Source organism: Stenella coeruleoalba (assembly GCF_951394435.1).
Source record: "Stenella coeruleoalba genome assembly, chromosome: 2".
Taxonomy (NCBI): Eukaryota; Metazoa; Chordata; class Mammalia; order Artiodactyla; family Delphinidae; genus Stenella; species Stenella coeruleoalba.
In genome coordinates this window covers 164,945,844-164,966,006 of record NC_137147.1, presented here as the reverse complement: position 1 = coordinate 164,966,006, position 20,163 = coordinate 164,945,844, and the positions used below count along the sequence as shown (strand labels likewise).

At 38.3% G+C, this 20,163-nt stretch overlaps 1 protein-coding gene across 18 annotated transcripts in view; it reads right to left on the bottom strand.

The window, feature by feature from the left end:
- The window catches only part of PARD3 (par-3 family cell polarity regulator), a 637,508-nt gene that overhangs the window by 290,183 nt on the left and 327,162 nt on the right, over positions 1-20,163 (bottom strand). For all 18 annotated transcript variants that reach the window (XM_079913062.1, XM_079913076.1, XM_079913072.1 and 15 more), the window contains one exon: positions 412-503. In XM_079913062.1, coding sequence (XP_079769188.1) covers positions 412-503 — 92 coding nt within the window. The remainder of the gene's footprint in view (positions 1-411; positions 504-20,163) is intronic.

Genomic DNA, 20,163 nt, shown 5'->3' with positions numbered 1-20,163 from the left:
TGATTCAACTAGTTTTTCAAGTAAATTATGTCCACAATTTCTTTTTTAATTTAGCAAAGTTGAAGAACAAACAAATGACCAAAATACTGACATACAAAAGCAATCTGAAAACAGTTACAGTGCTGTGAACATAACAGACTTTTTTCAATCAAATACTATTTTATATTATAATTTAATAGTATTTGCCAAGGCATGAAACTCAGAGCAGGTACATGGGAATTTCCATGCTATAGTTCTTACATTAGATCATTAACTCAATAGATGAAAGATGCTCTTTGGAAAACAAACCAATGCAAGGCATGTTTTAACTAAGCACAAACATAACGCATGCCATATGCTTTCGGAATATTTGCTGCTATCAGTGAAGCTACATGGATATTACAGGGTTAGTTGAAAATGTCAGTAACTTACTCCAGAGAAAAGCTGGGTACGTTCTCCACACCAGTGTCGGCGTGCCCCACGGGCTCAACACGGCTGCTGTCTTCCTCTGTGCCATCCTCATCCTAGAGAGGGCGCAACACAAAGAGAAGCAGACTCTGAGTCAGGTTCATTCTTATGCAGTGAATGAAAGGAAACTGAATAAAACTGGAGTCTAAGAGGCGTTATGATAATGTTAACAATATCTCTCCTCTAGCAAGGATGACCTTTAATGATAAGATGGGTTTGTACATGTGAAAAGCTGCATTTTAAAGCAACAGTCTCCTGAGTTAGTACATCTTAAGGGGTGAACAAGATGCCACTGCAATACGGAAAGAAAACATTAGAACTTATATTAACCCTCTTATCATTTTTATTTCACCTTTCGGTGTATGTTTTAGGAAGTAATTATATATTACTACAATGTTATAATAAACTAATAAATGTACATTACACTGGGGATGCATGGTTAACATTTATACTAATCCAAACAGTTGAGATCATTATAAACCTTAACAACTAGCAAAATCTTCAGTCCTCTTGTCAGTTCCCCAGTTCCTATTAACACACCTGGTCAAAATGAACATCAAGTAAGCACAGTCCTAGACTTAGATACTTCACCCTGTGAAATCTCACATAAAGTTACCCTAGGCCAATCGACTGATCATTTAGAGGTAAAGGCATTAAGATCTTAGCCATGAGGGCTTCCCTGGTGGCGCAGTGGTTGAGAGTCCGCCTGCCGATGCAGGGGACACGGGTTCGTGCCCAGGTCCAGGAGGATCCCACATGCTGTGGAGTGGCTGGGCCCGTGAGCCATGGCCTCTGAGCCTGCGCGTCCGGAGCCTGTGCTCCGCAACAGGAGAGGCCACAACAGTGAGAGGCCCGCATACCGCAAAAAAAAAAAAAAAGATCTTAGCCATGAAGAACCACTTGTGTTTACTTCTGTTACAATGGACCCAGTGCTGGGAAAGGCACAAAGAGTAAGAAAACCAACCCCAGTAACCACCATTGTAGTCTTCCTTTTAGAAAGGCAACAGTTTGTAAAAATTATATTCCAACATGCTGCAGAAATTGGGTAAGCATGCTGGTGCTTCAAAAGGTGCACGTGGAATAAATGTGATGGTTCATAAAAGTAAATGAAATGTCACCCAAGAATATGCCTTACTTTATAATCTTGGCCACTGTCTTTTCACTAAGCAGTTCACTAACAGTGACGTTGGCTTTGCAGGATCATTTGAATAAGGATAAACATGCCTGATGATATCAATGGTCCTATTATCCAAATTAGAATATTCAGAAAAGACTCCGAATCTCCAAACACAGTGGCTAAGAGGCTCGTGAGGGTTTCGCCTTGGATCCACAATGTGCATAATTTATGTACACGTACAATTTGTTAGGTTCACCTTTTCTACTGTATAAATTTGATAACAGTGAGTTTATATGTGAACTTCACTAAACCACCTAATGAGAGTCCACCATTAGAGAAAAACTGTATATGTTTAACCATGTATTTAACAGACTCATAGTAGAAATATATACACCATCAACAGAGACATCAATCAACAACATGATAAGCAAAGGTTATAGGTTCAAGACACAGCATCAAACAATATTTCAAATTATTGAAGCAATATGAAGGCAAGGCAGGGCAGCTGGTAATGCCCAACTGACATTTCCTCTGAGAATCTACCAAAATAAGAAGCTGAATGCACCGAGTGTCTCTCTGCGTTTAGATAGGCTCCGTGCATCCTCAATCGCAAGGCACTGCATGAAGTCAAGCTGCTTGAAGATTGATGACCCTGTGTTCTGCGAGGTTCTAAAATGTAGTTCTTAGTCACCTACTCTTTTAAGCACCAGCACATAATACATGTCAAAGGTGAACCAGCATCTTGAACCTGCCTAAGAACCACACTTCATGTAAACAAGAACTCCCCAAATTATGCTTTTCCATTGGGAGTGGGGGTAGGGAGGAGAGAAGTGTGATTGTATTTATATAAATCAGGTGGAAAACATACAAACAGTCTTATGGGTTAAAGACATTTTGTTTCAGGATTCATTAGTGATGTAAACACCACTGAAACACCACCATGATGTATAACCAACAGAAACAGCTATGTGGCACTGTGAAATGGCCACATAAATGAAACACCCCAAACTACAGTGATGAAACAGTAACTGATAATTGACACATTCATTGTTCCCACAGTGGCCATTATCAGGTCCCCAAGAGCATGCAGAATATTATTTCAGGTAGCTGCATATGGTGTTCAGTTATTTTGCAAAATTCACCGCCCTGAGGCTGGGCTGCAATTGCTGTGGGAACCACAGTGTCTGGATGTGTGCAGATCAGCTCCTATATTGCTTTATTTTGTTGTTCTGTACTTTTTAAAGCTGCAGCTGAACATAGTCACTTTTAGTAGGAGTTATACACTGAATTCCACCATAACCATAATAAATGAAGCTCAGTTACTATGTACGTCAAATCAAGATGGAAGGTCTAGAGTATCAATTTAAGCTACATAGTGTTAAAAAATATTTCAGGTGAGTCAATGTACTTTTTGTCCTTTACCTTCTCTCCATTTTACAGCAGAGTATAGTGGTTAAGAGTTCAGATTAGAAAATTAAACAAACGGAGATGTGAACACTAAGTGCGCCATCCGCCAATTTTATATCCTTAGGAAAGTTATACACCCCTTTTGCATCTCTATCCCTTCTTCTATAAGCTAGGAACAATAGAAGCATCTTCTTTGTAGGACTATTGAGAGGAGTAAGTAAGATAATCCACGTCACAATCATAACATAATACCTGACACATGGTAATAGACAATAAATGTTAGCTGTTGCTGAAAAGAGAAATAAACAATAAATATATGACATATAAAACATACCTTAGTAATCGTTTTAGGGTAATGTTACACAGCTATAAAATATTTTGAGAATATATATTTGTCCATACCTTGTGCCTTGCAGTAAAATTTAATATTAAACATATTAGCTACTCAGTTAATTACAAACTGTATCACCTGCATCTTATAAAGTTGCATAAAACCCGACATTTGTTGCACTTTGTTGTATACAACGTGCTTTCATCATAAAAGGCCTCCGGAATGAGAAAACATATTAAAAAATATAAACAACAAATGCTGTATACAATCCAGTAAATGGTGGGAAAAAGAAAACACCATGGGTTGTTAGTTGAGGAAATTTTCAAGATAAAATAGATGTGAAGAACCATGAAGGGTCTATGATTTCACCCTACTTGAAAGCTCGTAGTGAGCCTGCCATAGCTTCATGGATGTCACAGAGGACGCGAGACTCCCGGGTCGGAGACAAAGGACAGTTCATTACAGCAACAGCGTTAGCCAGAGCCTCATCCTTTTATGCACTGATTCCTAAGCTAAAATTCTCAGGGGCCCACACAGAAGAAACATAAGCCCAGGGAACTCGAACCTTTTACATAGGCAGTGAGCATGTCTGCCCACTGCTTTGGAGAGAGACACTATGCCTATCTTCCAAGGCTTCTTTCAACACATTGCTGAAAGAAGAGTCCGGAACAAAGGCCTTTATTCTCAAGATGTACAAAAATGCAAGAGAACCATGGAGACTTATCTCCCAGCAACAGAGTTTAATCTGAGCATTGCCAAGTGGTAGCATTTATATGATCACTAGCATACTAAAACTGGGAATACGATTAACAAATGCTCTACGATAACAATGTCTCTTGAATGGTAACTTTAAATTGTACTAGATAAAAGAGTCATACCTTCTATATCAAGGAAAAACTAATTTTTCAATGTGGAACAATATGCCCAGCCAAACAAAAAAAGCAAGTGTGAAAATTCAAAAAACCTCTCAGACGTGCAAAGTCTTTACTTCCCATGGACCCTTCCACATAAAGCTATTTTGGGATGTGCTCCAGCAAAATCCAGAAAATTCAATAAAACAATGGACAAAACCCAAGGAAAGTCCCAGAATATGGTGACAGTCCAGAGAAGCAGAAACAAGTTCAGATTAGAGCAGCAGGATGGAGAGGTCTGGGAAGTCAATCTCCATGGGAAACATTTTGACAGACCTGATAGAGAACGGGGGGAGGGGAATTAAAGATACGTATAGAGAAAACAAAACAAATTTTTTTTAAAGTCAAAGCAATTAGCTCCAAGCACAACAAAGGGAAATGTGTAGGAAAGGACATGTAATCCGAGTACCTACCTGGTTGTGCAGTGAGCAGTTCTTACATCACCATACAATGTGACAATGGCTACTGATTTCACTTGGACTTTTCATGTAACAATACTGAGAGGATGGGGATGGGGAAAGTGAAAGTGGCATAAAAGGAAAAAACCCATCTTCCATAAATGGCAAGTCCACAGATGTCAATAACTGGTAACTAGGAAAGAGCAACATACATATTTTATTCAGAAACATGGAAGTAAATAGCAGAACCAACGTCTGCATAAATTGGGAGCTGCTGCCTCTGGGGAGAGGGGCTGGGGGAACACAGGGGAGGAGAACACAGAGACTGCTAGTTTTCTCATGAAACGCCTTCCAGCATGATACATGTAATTTTATTCTGACTACATATTTGAAATACCCACCAAGAGAGGCTCTTAGATCCACCTCAACATCCAGACTCTCAAGACCCCCAAATGCCACCTGGCATCAGATTTACTGCAAAGGATAAAAGGCAGGAAACCCAACTTGCCAGCAAGGCAGTGGCCCGCTTTTGTCCTTGGCAGGAGCCATCCTTGAAGATGTCCAGGGTCTCTTCCTGTGTGTCCCCCAGATGACAGCTCAGGTGCGGGGGGAAGAGACTCACATGGGCTGGATGCAAAGCGCTACCCTGGCTTGGAAGCCTCCTGTCTCAGAAAAGCCAGTATGTCTCATGACACCGCCATAGGGACAGCTGTTTGTCAGCTAGTTACAGTTTTTCGAGTCTAGATGCAAATTACCAATCAAAATAATTTAATTACCATACAAAGATAGTTCACAGAAACTAACAGGTTTCCAGAAAAAGGGAGCCAGAAAAAACCCACCAAAGTTTACATTCTCATGCAGAGGGGGAAAAGATTTTGTTAACCTTTTATCTACTGTAAAATATTGATCTAAGCAATTTTTTTTAAGATGGAGGAGACAAGTAGTCAAAGAAGAGAAAAAGGTGAGAGAAAAATGAATATTTGATAAGCTTGCGTGAGAAGAGTGAGTTTTAGATCAGGTTAGAAACTTGTATTAGACAAATGGTGATAAAAGCTTCATGTGAACCTATTTGTTCTCTGCTTCTCATAAAAATTAATAATCTTACTCTCTTCCATAATATTAACAATATAAAGACACACCTTCAATTGAAAAAGTCCTTGAAGGACCAATGGATGATATATTCTGAAATCACAAGCACTCACACGAACTATGTCTTTAAGAAAACCAAATTTGGCTAAACCTCTAATTATCTTTTTAATTTCAAAAATTACCTAGTTGTATTTTTTCCTAATGAGCACTATATATCTTCTCTACAGTCACAGACTTCTTTTTAATGATATCCAAATACTAAAGTGGATGCCATTGCAAGATAGTACAGGATCTGTAATTAGAACACTTAAAATCTGAATCCTGCCTCCATCACGCATATAAAGTATTAAGAGGACAAGCTTTGTAACTGGTTTGTTTACCAAACAAGGAAAGCAAAAGCACACTGTCTGCCTTACGGAACGTAATAAAACTTCACCCAGAAAGCAATCACCTGCATGTCAACATTCAAACTCTTGGGTTCCAAGGATCTAAACAGTTTGAATAGTTACTGCTTTAAAGAAAAGCCTACAATTTTAAGGAATAATTTAATCATTTTTAAAATGTTTTTTAAAAACTTAGGTTATACTTGTGTACACAAATTTCCTGCATACCTGACTTTGATTTTTATGTTTAGGAAGAAAAGAAACGAAAGTTCTGATGATACCCTGGGAAACAAATTTACAATATTCTTCCTCAAGTGTTGTTATTATTATTTTTTAGAGTAAAATAATTTGACTGGTTCAGTTATATTGCTACACTAATGCTCGACAAAATGATCTCTGTCACCTTTTTAGAATTTTAGAATTGCAAAATTTTCTGAATTTAATGTGAGACATTAACTATTAGTGAATCATAGCACCCCAGAGAAAATATTTATTTGAATGTTGACAGCATGAATTAAACCACTTTTGGGGGGGATCACATATGGTGGAAAACAAATTCCAAGGGGAATCTGTTTCCAAGTCCTCTAAGTATCACAAATTGGATTCCAGAAGGCTCTTGTGTTAAGGTTTCCACTACTTGATTAATTGGCCAAATCGCCAGGGAAAAATAATTTTCCATCATATGTGGAAAACAACTGAAAACATTTGGGGGGGAGGGGAATTTCACAACTGAAAATGATAAATCTAGAGCAAACTTCTAAAGAAATAAAATCAGGAAATGTGTAATATAATTTTACTTAAAGATCATTATATTCTACTAGAGTAAAAAACATTTATATAAAAACAAGAATTCAAATACTCTTAAGAACAGATGAGATAATAAACAAGACTTTTTAGAATAAAAATATCTTCTTGTATTATATTATAGAGGGAAATTAATAGCTGTTATACCTTTAGAGGCAGTGCAGTTCATTATAATATACACTTGCTCCACAGAACCCAGAGCTCAACACCAAATAATTTTGGATTAAAGGAAGAAGTATTCAGTACCTGTGATATTGAATGTTATATGTGAGCTGCATGCCCTCAGCCGGATACCTAACATTCTCATCTCAAGCGAATACTGATCAAATGGAATGGCAAACATAGTCCTGAACACAGTCCATGAAATTTTCATTTACCACAGAAATGAAACATTTCCTGTCTTGAAACATACACAACATGACTCCACACAACCCAAGGCAAGAGAAGAGTCTTTGAGAAGAAGAACAGATGGTGCTGATTTATGAAGCTATCTAACCACAGAGAACAGCAAATAGTATGTATCTTTGCACCTGTTACATGCACAGTGGAATCTTGAAATTTAGTTCCAAAATGTAAGCCCGCTTCTCATAGATTATTAGAGTTTTATCCCAAAGACGTGACCACTATCACCATTTCAACAATACGGAGGCCATTCGTTTTGCAGGAAGTACCTCTACACTGCTCAGTTTCCCTGCCACACACCAATGGCCAAATGTACCCATTAGGTACACTGATTTTAATCATGACATGATTTTAATCAGCCTAATCAATCTGGTTCAGGTGTGGCTTCCTTATGAGACTAATACCCATTGGTTTTCTTTTGAACATTACTGAAAAAAATACTCTGACATATGGATTGTTGAAATGTACTGATCTTGTCATCTGACCAATCTTGCCTAACAATAACGTTTTAAACCTTACTGAGGTGATATTTTAAAATGCTTTACCTTTGGGGTGAAATAAGTAATACATGGGTAAGTAAACAATACTTGTTCAGACTTATTTTTTAAAAAACCACTTATAAATATTTTCTTTCAAAAACTCGATTTCTCCTTGGCTTAAAAATGATTTCAGAATTAACCACTGATTTGTTAATGGAGAAACTAATTAAACTTTTATTTAGATCGTTAAGAAAAAATCTAAACAAATATTTCTTGCTACAGATAAGTACAAATCACTTCTTAAAAAGGCAAGACACAACTTTTAAACTTCACAAATTTTAATTAACAATAAAATGATAATTGCTAGTATATACCGAGGACTTCTGACGTGCCAATTACTAAAGAACCCACTTCTTTAGTCCTCAATACAACCTCAATTTAATCCTTAACAACACAACCCTTAAACATATTCCAAAAAACAAAGCATATGGGATTTTTTTAAATGAATTTTGTGCAAATCTTTTTTCCAAATATAAGTGAGCCATGTAACCATGTGACAAGCTTCCAGCTCTCTGAGCACAACATAGCTTGGATAACAGAGCTGTGTTGTTGACACTCAAAGCATTCTTTTTTTTTTAATTAATTAATTAATTTATTTATTTATTCTTTTATTTTTGGCTGTGTTGCGTCCTCATTGCTGCGTGCGGGGGCTACTCTTCATTGTGGTGCGCAGGTTTCTCATTGCAGTGGCTTCTCTTGTTGCCGAGCACGGGCTCTAGAGTGCAGGCTCAGTAGTTGTGGCGCACGGGCTCTAAAGCGCAGGCTCAGTAGTCATGGCACGTGGGCTTAGTTGTTCCTCGGCACGTGGTATCTTCCCAGACCAGGGCTCGAACTCGTGTCTCCTGTGTTGGCAGGTGGATTCTTAACCACTGCACCACCAGCAAAGCCTTGCAAAGCATTCTTTAATAAAGTTTACTGAATGCTCTACATGAGATTATATATAGAAATGTACTGGATCCACCCAGTACGTGCACGGGTGTAATGAACAACCAACCTGGGTATGAGGCCTGCCTCTGCCATGTATTACTCATCCCACCGAGCCCCACTTTCTTAATCCAAATAAAGGAAATACGACTTCCCTATCTCATAAACTTGCTGGGATTGACTCATGGCTATCACTACATGCAAAGTACCTTACATATTAAAACAAAATTTTTAGGAAAAAGAAAAAGAACCAATTTTACTAAACATCTATAACACACCACAAACTACATATACAATCTTTCACTTAATCCTCACAACAAGGTAGGACTTCTTATTATGAAGAAATTAGGCCTAGAAAAGATTTCAGATTTCTCTGCAGCAGCAGCCCTGGGATTTTGAAAACAGCACCATGGCCTGTGGTTCTTCAGTTTCACCATGTTTTTTCACTCTGTTTCACTCAGGGAAGAGTAACCCAGAACTATTCAGTACTGATGTGACCCTAGCTAACTAGTTAGTCAGGGCTAGGGCCTGTGAGAAATGAAAATAAAATAAAATTTATGTTGTAAAAAATATTAAACTCTGAACATATAATAAATGAACTTTCATAGAGTGAGAATTACTATTAAAATATTTTTGTGTGTGAATTTTCATTTTAGGAGAAACATAAATAATGAACATCAGGAAATCTTACCAGCTGTTACATCTGGGTAACAGTGATTTTTTACTGTCTCTATAACATTAAGTATTTTTACAATGAGCATAAAATCTTTTAGAAATAAAGAAAGGTTACTTTTATTTTTTAATAAAACGCTACAAAACTTTCATAAAGTACTTTTTATCACATAATATCGCTGCTTTATAATTTCTCTGAAAAGTGACTTTTCAAAGAATCAAGGATCTAGAAAGAAAACAGAACGTTATAGGGAAGTAAAAAGATGGAACTGGTCATTGATAATGATGTATATCATATTGAATCAGTCCTAGAAATCAAGCAGAGAGATTTTTTTTAAAAACCAATGATTTGGTGTAGTGTCTGAATGGCAGAAGAATAGCAAAAGACTGGTAAGATGCCATATCAAAAAATTAGAAGAAATTTAAATTAAAAATTAAAGAAAGAATAAAGAGTGAAGAAGAGTCACAGCTAGGCAAGTTCACCATTGGGCTCTGTGGCCCACAAAAACCTCACATGGCTTCCAACGGGGACCAAGATGTATATATTTTACCCTTTTTCCTTGATGATAAATACATACTTTACCATTATTAATTTTGAAGGGCTTATTAAAAATCATTCTGTAGTTCCCAAAGTTCTACACCTCATTATTTTAAATTGTTAATAAGCAAGTAAAGAGCAACACATGGGTCCTATAACAAAATCCATTCTAAACACCTATTAGAGTTTGCACTGGTTTATTATTTTCCAATGCAATCTCATAACTTCACAAATGAAATGCAGTCATCAACTTACTTGAAACCAGTAAATGGCTTCGATAAAGTAAGTAGCTTTCAAAACAAAAATAAAAATCTCGTTTTCACTCAATTTTCTAGTTAAGTTCAATGAAGCAAAAGCTAATTGGTAGATTTTCTGGGGATCAAGAGATTGTATTCTCTCAAACAAAACAAAACCTATTATATTTTGACACAAGGTACATGGCAATGATGATTAGACTGAATGCTCAATTTAAAATCATGGGTCAGGGCTTCCCTGGTGGCACAGTGGTTGAGAGTCCGTCTGCCAATGCAGGGGACATGGGTTCGTGCCCCGGTCCGGGAAGATCCCACATGCCGCGGAGCGGCTGGGCCCATGAGCCATGACTGCTGAGCCTGCGTGTCCGGAGCCTGTGCTCCACAACGGGAGAGGCCACAACAGTGAGAGGCCCGCGTACCACAATAAATAAATAAATAAATAAATAAATAAATAAAAAAAATAAAATAAAATCATGGTTCAAAAGTTTATAATAAACGTAGAGGTTAACATTAATAAAGCTAATTAGCTATGTATTGCTGCATTGCCCTTAATGCCTGGGATCTGATACAAATGCTAAACAAAAATTAAGACATTAAACAAATACACTAATTTAAACCAATAAACGTGTTATGTTTGGTATGGCACTTTAGCCTGGTGGTTAAAAACAGAATCTCCACGCAGAATGATTTTGACAAATTATATAACTTCTCTGCCTTAGTTAACTCATTTATAAACTGGGAAGAATAATACTATCTACTGAGTTTCTATGAGGATCAAATGAGTTAATTAACATAAAATGCTTGGAACACTGCCTACTACATAAGTAAAATATGTAGTTGATTTATCTACTCATCTCACTCATCTATTTATCAGAAGCCTATTTTTTTCTATGAATTTCAACAAAATCTTTATAAACTAGTGATAGTAATCCTTTAGATGTCATATAGCTATTACCAATTACGGTTTGTTTTCACTTTATGTAAAATGGAGGTGGTAATACAAGAGATCATTACTTTATAAAAGCATTTGCCCATTTCACTGCTTTCTTCCTGGGTTTAATAAGGACCCAGATGTCACCTCCTGCCACCTCTCCTTTCACTCGCGTCCCAGAAGATAACAACTATCTGTTCTAATGTGTAACTTTCAGAAATTTTTCAACCAAAAACAGTCTTGGAGAAAAGGACTGTTTAGGAAGGGTGATCGTTCAGAGTATCCCTTTCAACACACTTACTTATTACTAAAATTTCTTGAGTCAGAGAAATGAATTAAATGCTGGGAAGTCATTTCATTAGGTTTAATAACCATATCATTTGCTTTTGATTACACAATTTGATCCAATTATGTCAGTTCTTTTGGCTCCTCAGGTTGTCCCCTTGGGATATAATTAAATCTGGAATTTGTGATTTGCAAATGGACTAAAAAAACTTGAGCTCATTTTATGTGAAAGACTGTCTTATCAGTATTTACCTGAAAGAGATGCTTTCAGAGTAAGAGATTCATTACAATATTTAGTATAAAATGATTGCAGCAGTGATATACGAGACAAATAGAAATAGAAAACATAACAGATACTGGTTACTTTCAGTTACAAAAGTAAAAGTTCTGAAATACTTATTTAGGTCATTCATGGGGATAGAAACTGTTTGATTCTTGAAATATTTACTCCTGAATGTTCAGATAAAAGAGGATCAAGTTGTCTGCTTACCTGTTCTCCAGATAATAGACAGGTTGAATTGGACTGATCCTCACTTAGAAAGTTTTACCGGGCAAGTACTACAATTCGGTAGAAGATTGACTTTGTAACTAATAACAAACTGAAATAGATTTTAAGATATTAGACAGTCCATGTATTTTTTAAAAGCTCAACAGTTATCTTTAGCATCACGACTCAGAGCATGGGCTTATTTCGGGGGTGAACAACTTGTAGTATCTTCAGATAAAAGACAGTACAAGGGAAGCACATTCAGAAGTCTTTCACACTTTTCCTGTAAAGTCAGCTCAGCCTTTGCGATTCAGATTAGCTTTTCAAGGGCCAGAGCTACCTTTCTTCCTTTATTTGAGAAATCTTGAATACCAAATACTGTTTCCTATTCAAAACCCTGAATCTGTCATTAGACAATTTCTTAAAATAAGTCTCACAGCCCTTTCATCTGGATTCTTCTCTCTCTGTGAGCCTTAGTTGCTGGATTCCTGGATGTGTGTCTGCGGGTGGCTTTTCTCCCTTGGGCATTAAATGTGAAACCCATCTTCTGTCTCTATTCTCTATCATTTCGAAAATCACCTCCACATATGAGAATTCTTTGTAAAATGGAACTGCAGGGAGTTTTTGTGCCTATATATACTCTTGAGGGTAGCAGTCAGATATTAATAAAATTCCAACTTCTTAAAAGAATCATTAAACAGACACTATTACTAGTGAGTTGAGTCAAACATGTGATAAGGTCAAAGAGACCTGCAGTTACAGACCTCACTTCTGACAGTCTCAAGAGATACCATCAAGATACAAATGTATTTTAAAAATAGAAACACATATATTGTCCTGCGCTCAGCTAAGGAGCAGGGGTCAAGACTTAACACTCTGTGACCCCAAAGAACACTCGGGCCCTGCCTTGCTTCTCTGATAGGACTAGCAAGGTTGAAAGGGTCAGTTTGACATCACATCCTCAGGTCAGTCCTGGGGTTTCCATCAGAGCAATGTCACTAAGAAAGCACTTGGGAGATGGACCTGAACAATCCTAAGCCCAGCTCTTCTGGGGGCTCCAGTGGGGAAGGTGGGGACAGACTCTGACACTCAAAAACTTGTTTGGCGTAAAGAGAAGTCTCATCAGGTTAGAGACAAAACCCAATGCAATGACGGGCTGTCAAAGCAGAGACTTGGACGGATAACCAATCATTTCTAGGAAGTGGCGTGAAGATGTGATATATGCAGGAGTGTGCTGATAACTGTCTAAGAGCTGGCTCTCCAAAGAAAAAAAATGTTTTTAAGGGGAAAAAAGATCTGATTTGTAATGTTCGCCAACACCTGTGGCAGACTGTAAACTACCAAGATGATGTCACTTAACAGAGCTGGGAAGACATATGACCATCAGGCAGAAGCCGGCTATAATTACTCAGGTGCTACTGGGGAAGATTAGAAAGAAAGGAAAGAATTCTTAGAAGATTAATTAAAAATATAAATAATATAAAGTACCAACATTCTGTCTGATACTTATTCATACTTGGCCAGATGATTGCTCAGTTTTATTTTATATCCTAGTAAGGCCATTCATGTAACAGATGTTTAACTATTCTTTGAACCAGCTAACAAATGAATTACAGATCTCCTATGATGGGGTCTGTCCCAATAAACTCATAGTAAGTCAAAAATATCATAAGCCCGGGCTTCCCTGGTGGCGCAGTGGTTGAGAGTCCACCTGCCGATGCAGGGGACACGGGTTCGTGCCCTGGTCCGGGAGGATCCCACATGCCGTGGAGCGGCTGGGCCCGTGAGCCATGGCTGCTGAGCCTGAGCGTCCGGAGCCTGTGCTCCGCAACAGGAGAGGCCACAACAGTGAGAGGCCCACGGACCGCAAAAAAAAAAAAAATATATCATAAGCCCAAAATGTATCTAATGCTCCTAACCTACATCACAGCCTAGCCGAGCTGCCTTAAATGTGCTCAGACGCTTACATTAGCCTACGGTTGGGAAAAATGGTCTAACACAATGCCTGTTTTATAATAAAGTACTGCATATCTCATGTAATTTATGAACACTGTACCAGAAGAGAAGAACAGAATGGTTGTCAGTGTTCTGGATGTATACCCTCCAGATCACGTGCCGACTGGAAATTGCGACTCACTGCCACGGCCCAGCAACACGAGAGAGGAGAGAGCGGATGCAAACATCCACGACTAGATCCCAATTCAAAATTCGAAGTGAGGTTTCTGATGAATGTGTACTGAACCATCCTAAGTTGGGAACCATGTGTACCATCAAGCAATGACTTTCTAACAATGACCACCACCACTCTGACAGCAAAGGACAATTTTTATCTAAAATGGAACGTGTATTTCCTAAAAGGCCAGTTATAAAGGGACTAGACACCAAAGTGCATCTGGCACCTCTATGGCGCCTACGTGAGACTAGAGAAAGGGGTCCCCTTGGAGAATCTGGCTTGGGGTGCAAATCACAGGCTGTATGTCACCCCAATTCTCCCCTTCTGCAAAACAACTAAAAGCAGTGGCCTTGAGCATAACGTTGCTTTTCAGTGTTTAATAATTATACCTGTTAAGTGCATACATTTTGAACAAAGCACTTTATTTTATCTTATATTTTAGTAAAACACTGAAAAGAACTTTATATAATTACCTCAGAGGATCAAGATGGGTAGGAAGAGGAAAAATATTTATTGACAGTGGTGATAATACTAGACATCCTCACGAATGAGCCAGGCCCTATATCCATGCTGTTCCTGTTCTACAAATAGAGAACTGCAGCTCCGAGTGGTTAAGGAACCCATCCTTTGTCACACAGCTATCAATCCACATCTAAATCTACCAGACTCAAAGGCAAGCTCCTGGAGGGCAGGGCAGCTGACCTGGAAAGGGAGCAAACACACAATTCTCAGCACCACAAGCTGAAATGCAAAGAGAGCCTAGAGGCAGGGAAAGAGGAGAGCACCCACAATCACCCCCCCTTGTCTTTCAGCAGTCAGCTACTGCTGAGCCAGGTCTGGAGACGGCCTGCAGAGCTGAGGAGGTCTCCTGAGCACACCCAGCCGTCACCGAACAGTCACCAGGCATCTTTACAAACTCACAACAGCTAACTCGGTTCCTGACTCCAGGGCCCTAAACATAAGGCTCAGCTATCCTGGACAGCTCGGGATTGCCAAGGTAACAACCTAATCGCAACATGAAAATGAAAACATGGCCCAACCCTGACAGATACCAACATCCACATCCATTGCTGGAGTCAGAATGTGGACAGGGAGGCAATAAACAAACAGGGGCTGCAGAGGAAATGGCACCTGAGTTTCTGGCCAAATATTTCTTAAATCAAGATCTTGAGACTGTGAAACACTTTTACTTCCTGAGCTGCAATGGTAAGAATGAACTGACTTTGCTGTTTTAAAGAAAATGCGAAGAATTTGGATTACACGCAACTTCCTTTTCCTCAAATTTTTGGGAAAAATGTCCAACCTACAGAAAATTGAATAGATACACTCAATAGACCCTTCACCTAAATTCACTAATTGCTAACATCTGTCTTCTCTCTCGCATATGTTTTATTGTTGAACCATTGAGCTTAAGTTGCCACAGATATTCTTAAAGGTGACTTGAGGATAAAAACAGAAAATGGAGTACAATTGGTTAGGTTTAACTTTTTTTTTAATTTATTTATTTTATTTATTTTTATTTTTGGCTGCGTTGGGTCTTTGTTGCTGTGTGCGGGCTTTCTCTGGTTGCGGCGAGCAGGGGCTACTCTTCCTTGTGGTGCGCGGGCTTCTCATTGCGGTGGCTTCTCTCATTGCGGAGCACGGGCTCTAGGCGTGCAGGCTTCAGTGGTTGCAGCACGCAGGCTCAGTAGTTGTGGCTCGTGGGCTCTAGAGCACAGGCTCAGTAGTTGTGGCGCACGGGCTTAGTTGCTCCAAGGCATGTGGGATCTTCCCGGACCGGGGATCAAACCCGCGTCCCCTGCATTGGCAGGTGGATTCTTAACCACCACGCCACCAGGGAAGCCCTAGGTTTAATTTTAATTTGGAGAAATTTTTGTAAAAAAAAGATGAGTATGCATCTTAATTGTTTTCAATTACCAAATGCATTTATTTCTGTTAAGCTTTGCTGACACTTTAAACTGCCCCACCCAAAAAAAAAGGAAAAAAGGAGAGAGACAAATTCAGATTAAATTATGAAAGATCAGAAATTTAGGCAAGGATTTCACAGGTGCTTTCCCATATGATACAAATTAAAATACCCTTGGTTTAACAGATTACAGTGTGATTTTACAAAAGTTTCCACAGAGGGAAATGACCCATGACCAACCTAGAAAGGATAAGATTTGGTTTCAGAGTATGTGGTAGGAAAGTAGCAAGGCAAGTCTAAAATCATATTTTAAAGAATAACTTTTGCTTATTAAAAGCGTACTTATAAAGGTTTTTCTTAAGTCTATAAAAATAAATCCATTTCATAACTGTATATTTTCAAAGATTTAGATGTACTAATTCAAAAAAAAATTATTCTACATGCTAGATGAATGGATGATAATTTTTGAGATTTAAAAAGTAAATTTTTAGGTGTTTATCATGAAACTCTTCAAGGCAGTTAAGTACCATGGTTGGTGATTATACATTCTTTATTTTGGACATTATCCACATTCCTGATGGAAATTAGGAGTAACTTATTCTACCAGCCTTAATCTTTTGTCTCATAAATGACAGCAAATAAATTCATGGTCTGTTTAAACAACCATGATTACAGTTCTTCAGAAAATTAACTTAATCTGTTTAGAAATCTTTAATTTACTAGTGTTTACTGAGTGACCACCTTCAAATCACAGTACAAGACATGAGGACATTTATCTTATCATGCGCCGTTTTCAGAGGGCGATTCCAATCTTGTCCTCTGAGAATGCATTAAACTTTTAAATAAAAGGTGCTATGCGGGCTTCCCTGGTGGCGCAGTGGTTGAGAGTCTGCCTGTTGATGCAGGGGACATGGGTTCGTGCCCTGGTCCGGGAAGATCCCACATGCCGCGGAGCGGCTGGGCCCGTGAGCCATGGCCACTGAGCCTGCGCGTCTGGAGCCTGTGCTCCGCAGCAGTGAGAGGCCCACAAACCGCAAAAACAAAACAAAAGGTGCTATGCATTTATAAAATTGAATATAAAAAATAATAGGGTAATTTTTAAATATTAAAATATTAATTTAAAATTTATCATCAAGTAAATGTTAAAGAAGATGTTGGGTGTTGAGGGAAGAATGGGAGAGAAGTAATACAAAGAAATGCTATTGGGGACTTCCCTGGTGGCGCAGTGGTTAAGAATCCACCTGTCAATGCAGGGGACAGGAGTTCGAGCCCTGGTCCGGGAAGATCCCACATGCCGCGGAGCAACTAAGCCCGTGCACCACAACTACTGAACCTGTGCTCTAGAGCCTGGAAGCCACGACTACTGAGCCTGCGTGCCGCAACTACTGAGGCCCGCGCACCTAGAGCCCGTGCTCCGCAACGAGAAGCCACCGCAATGAGATGCCCGTGCACCACAATGAAGAGTAGCTCCCGCTTGCCGCAACTAGAGGAAGCCAGTGGACAGCAACGAAGACCCAACGCAGCCATAAATAAATAAATGAATGAATGAATGATTAAAAAAAAAAAGAAAGAAATTCTCTTTGAAGCAAGGGAAACCAACCCACCTCAGCGTTGGAGTGTATGTGTCTCTTTAGCAATTTTTTTTAATGTTATGAGGAGTGTTTCCCCATCATCACATCATCTCATAAAAGATTAAACTGGTGCTAATGTACACAGAATAAAACACGGAAGCCCCATGCTACCTCCACAAGTCCCCCCTTTAAAATGAGTCACAGTTGTAATTTGGAAAATATCCCTCCAATTCCTTCTCTATAACAGTATATACGTGAGATGCCCACATATGCAGGTGTAATTTTTATATGAAATGAAACATATTATATATACACTGTGAAACTTGTTTTTTTCACTTAACAACATGTCTTGGAAATCTTTCAATATTTATACAGATATTTTTACCTGAATTCTTTTAATAGCTGCAGAGTATCCCTTAGTACAATATAGAATAATTGACATAGTCACTCCTTCATTAATGGACAAGAGTAGCTTGTTTCTATATTTTTGACTACTGTAACAATTAACATATTTATCCATGAGCCAACATTTCTCTGTAGGTAATATTCCCACTAGTACAATTTTGCAATCAGAGAGAGATATTGCCAAATTCACTCTCAGAAAGGCTTCATCAAGTACATTCCAATCTATAGCATGCAAGTGTGCCTCTAGGGCCACGTCCTTGCAGCCAATGGATTGCTAAAATTATTTGGCCAAATTCTTTTGCTGAACTATAACCAAAAAATCAATATTTTAATTTGCTTTTCGATGATTCCCAGTGAGGGTGAGCATCTATTTGTAAGAAGACAATTACTCTCATTTTCTTTGAAAATGAGTCAAAAATATTTCAGTAAAAAGGGCTTCATTAAGCCAGTATACCGAAGTGAAGAGGAATTTTTATTCCTACTTGTTTTATTAAATGATATACTCTGATTAACAGCATTCAAACTTTTAACAACCAGTTCATGTGTGGGAGACAGATGGCCAAAACAAGGGTGTATGATCATTAAGAGAATGGAGTAAGTGACCAAATGGCTCATGACCAAGACGCCAGAACTCAGCAGGCCTCAACTATATGTTTACATCTGCACACATGCTCCTGTTATTTCTTACTTATTATACAGCATCGCGGCCATTTACGTGACTAAGGACAGGAACCGTCCCTTTGACCAGGAGATGCTCATTGCCCAGCTCAGTTTGTTACATATTTTACATGTACAATTATTCTTGCAGAATTGAACTGAGACACATCATAGGTGTACATTCTCAGAGAGAAGATACAGACCACAATTGGTCACTTCAACTGTGTATTTATAGTATTTATGAAGCATTAAGTCCCCCAGTTTGGCCTGCTGTCTCAAATGATGACATTCAAACATATATACATGTTGACATGAATTTTGTTACTCTTCAATCTGTAATTTTAAAATGTAAAACACAATTTATCTTTTCAAAATGATTCCAGGGAAAAACTTTAAATGAACTAGTATATACTAGTTCTTGATATTTTTGATTTCTCTGAATCATATACAGCTGAAAACTTGGTATCCATTTTTTAAGTTGAGATATGATTGACATATAACATTATATTAGTTTCAGGTGTACAACATAATGATTTGATATTTGTATATATTGCAAAATGGTCACCACAAGTCTAGTTAAAGTCCATCACCACACAGTTACAAATTTTTTTTCTTGTGGTAAGAACTTTAATCTCTTAGCAACTTTCAAATATATAATACAGTATTGTTAACTGTAGTTACCATGCTGTACGTTATATCCCTAGGGCTTATTTATTTTATAACTGGAAATTTGTACCTTTTGACCACCTTCACCCATTCTGCCCACCCCCATGCATCTGCACCTAGCAACTACCAATCTGTTCTCTGTATCTATGAATTTGGTTTTTTGTTTTTGTTTTTAGATTCCACATATAAGTGAGATCATGTGGTATTTGTCTTTCTCTGTTTGACTGATTTCACTTAGCATAACGCCCTCAAGGTCCATCCTTGGACCTTGGACCTCCAAGGTCCATCCTTGGTCCATCCATGTTTCACAAATGGCAATATTTCCTTATTTCTATGGCTGAATAATATTCCATTGTGTGTGTGTTATGTGCATACCACATCTTCTTTATCCATTCAACGATCCATGGACACTTAGGTTGTTTCCATACCTTGCCTACTGTAAATAATGTTGCAATGAACATGGGGATGCATTTTTTTTCAAGTTAGTGATTTTTGTTTCCATGGTTTTTTAATTCAGTTAATGATCATATGAATCACCACCCCTTGGGATAGACGCAGGGTGCAGTCTAATAAAGAACCTGAAAAAAGCCATGGATGCTTTCCCTAGGAACAAGCTCATTAAAAAAAGGGGGGGTATCTTCCTTATGAATTCAGAGAGTTCTCGTGCATCTAGCCACTTATTTATTTATTCAATGACTGAATGCCTATGATGTGCCAGGCGCTGTAAAAGGCACTGGGGACACAGGAGTGAACAAAACAGGCAATATTCCCGCCCTCCTGAAACATATTTTAACAGGCAGGAATGGAAAATTCACAATAAATGTGATAAATAAGCAAATTACATGTAGGTAAGAAAGTGCTAGTAA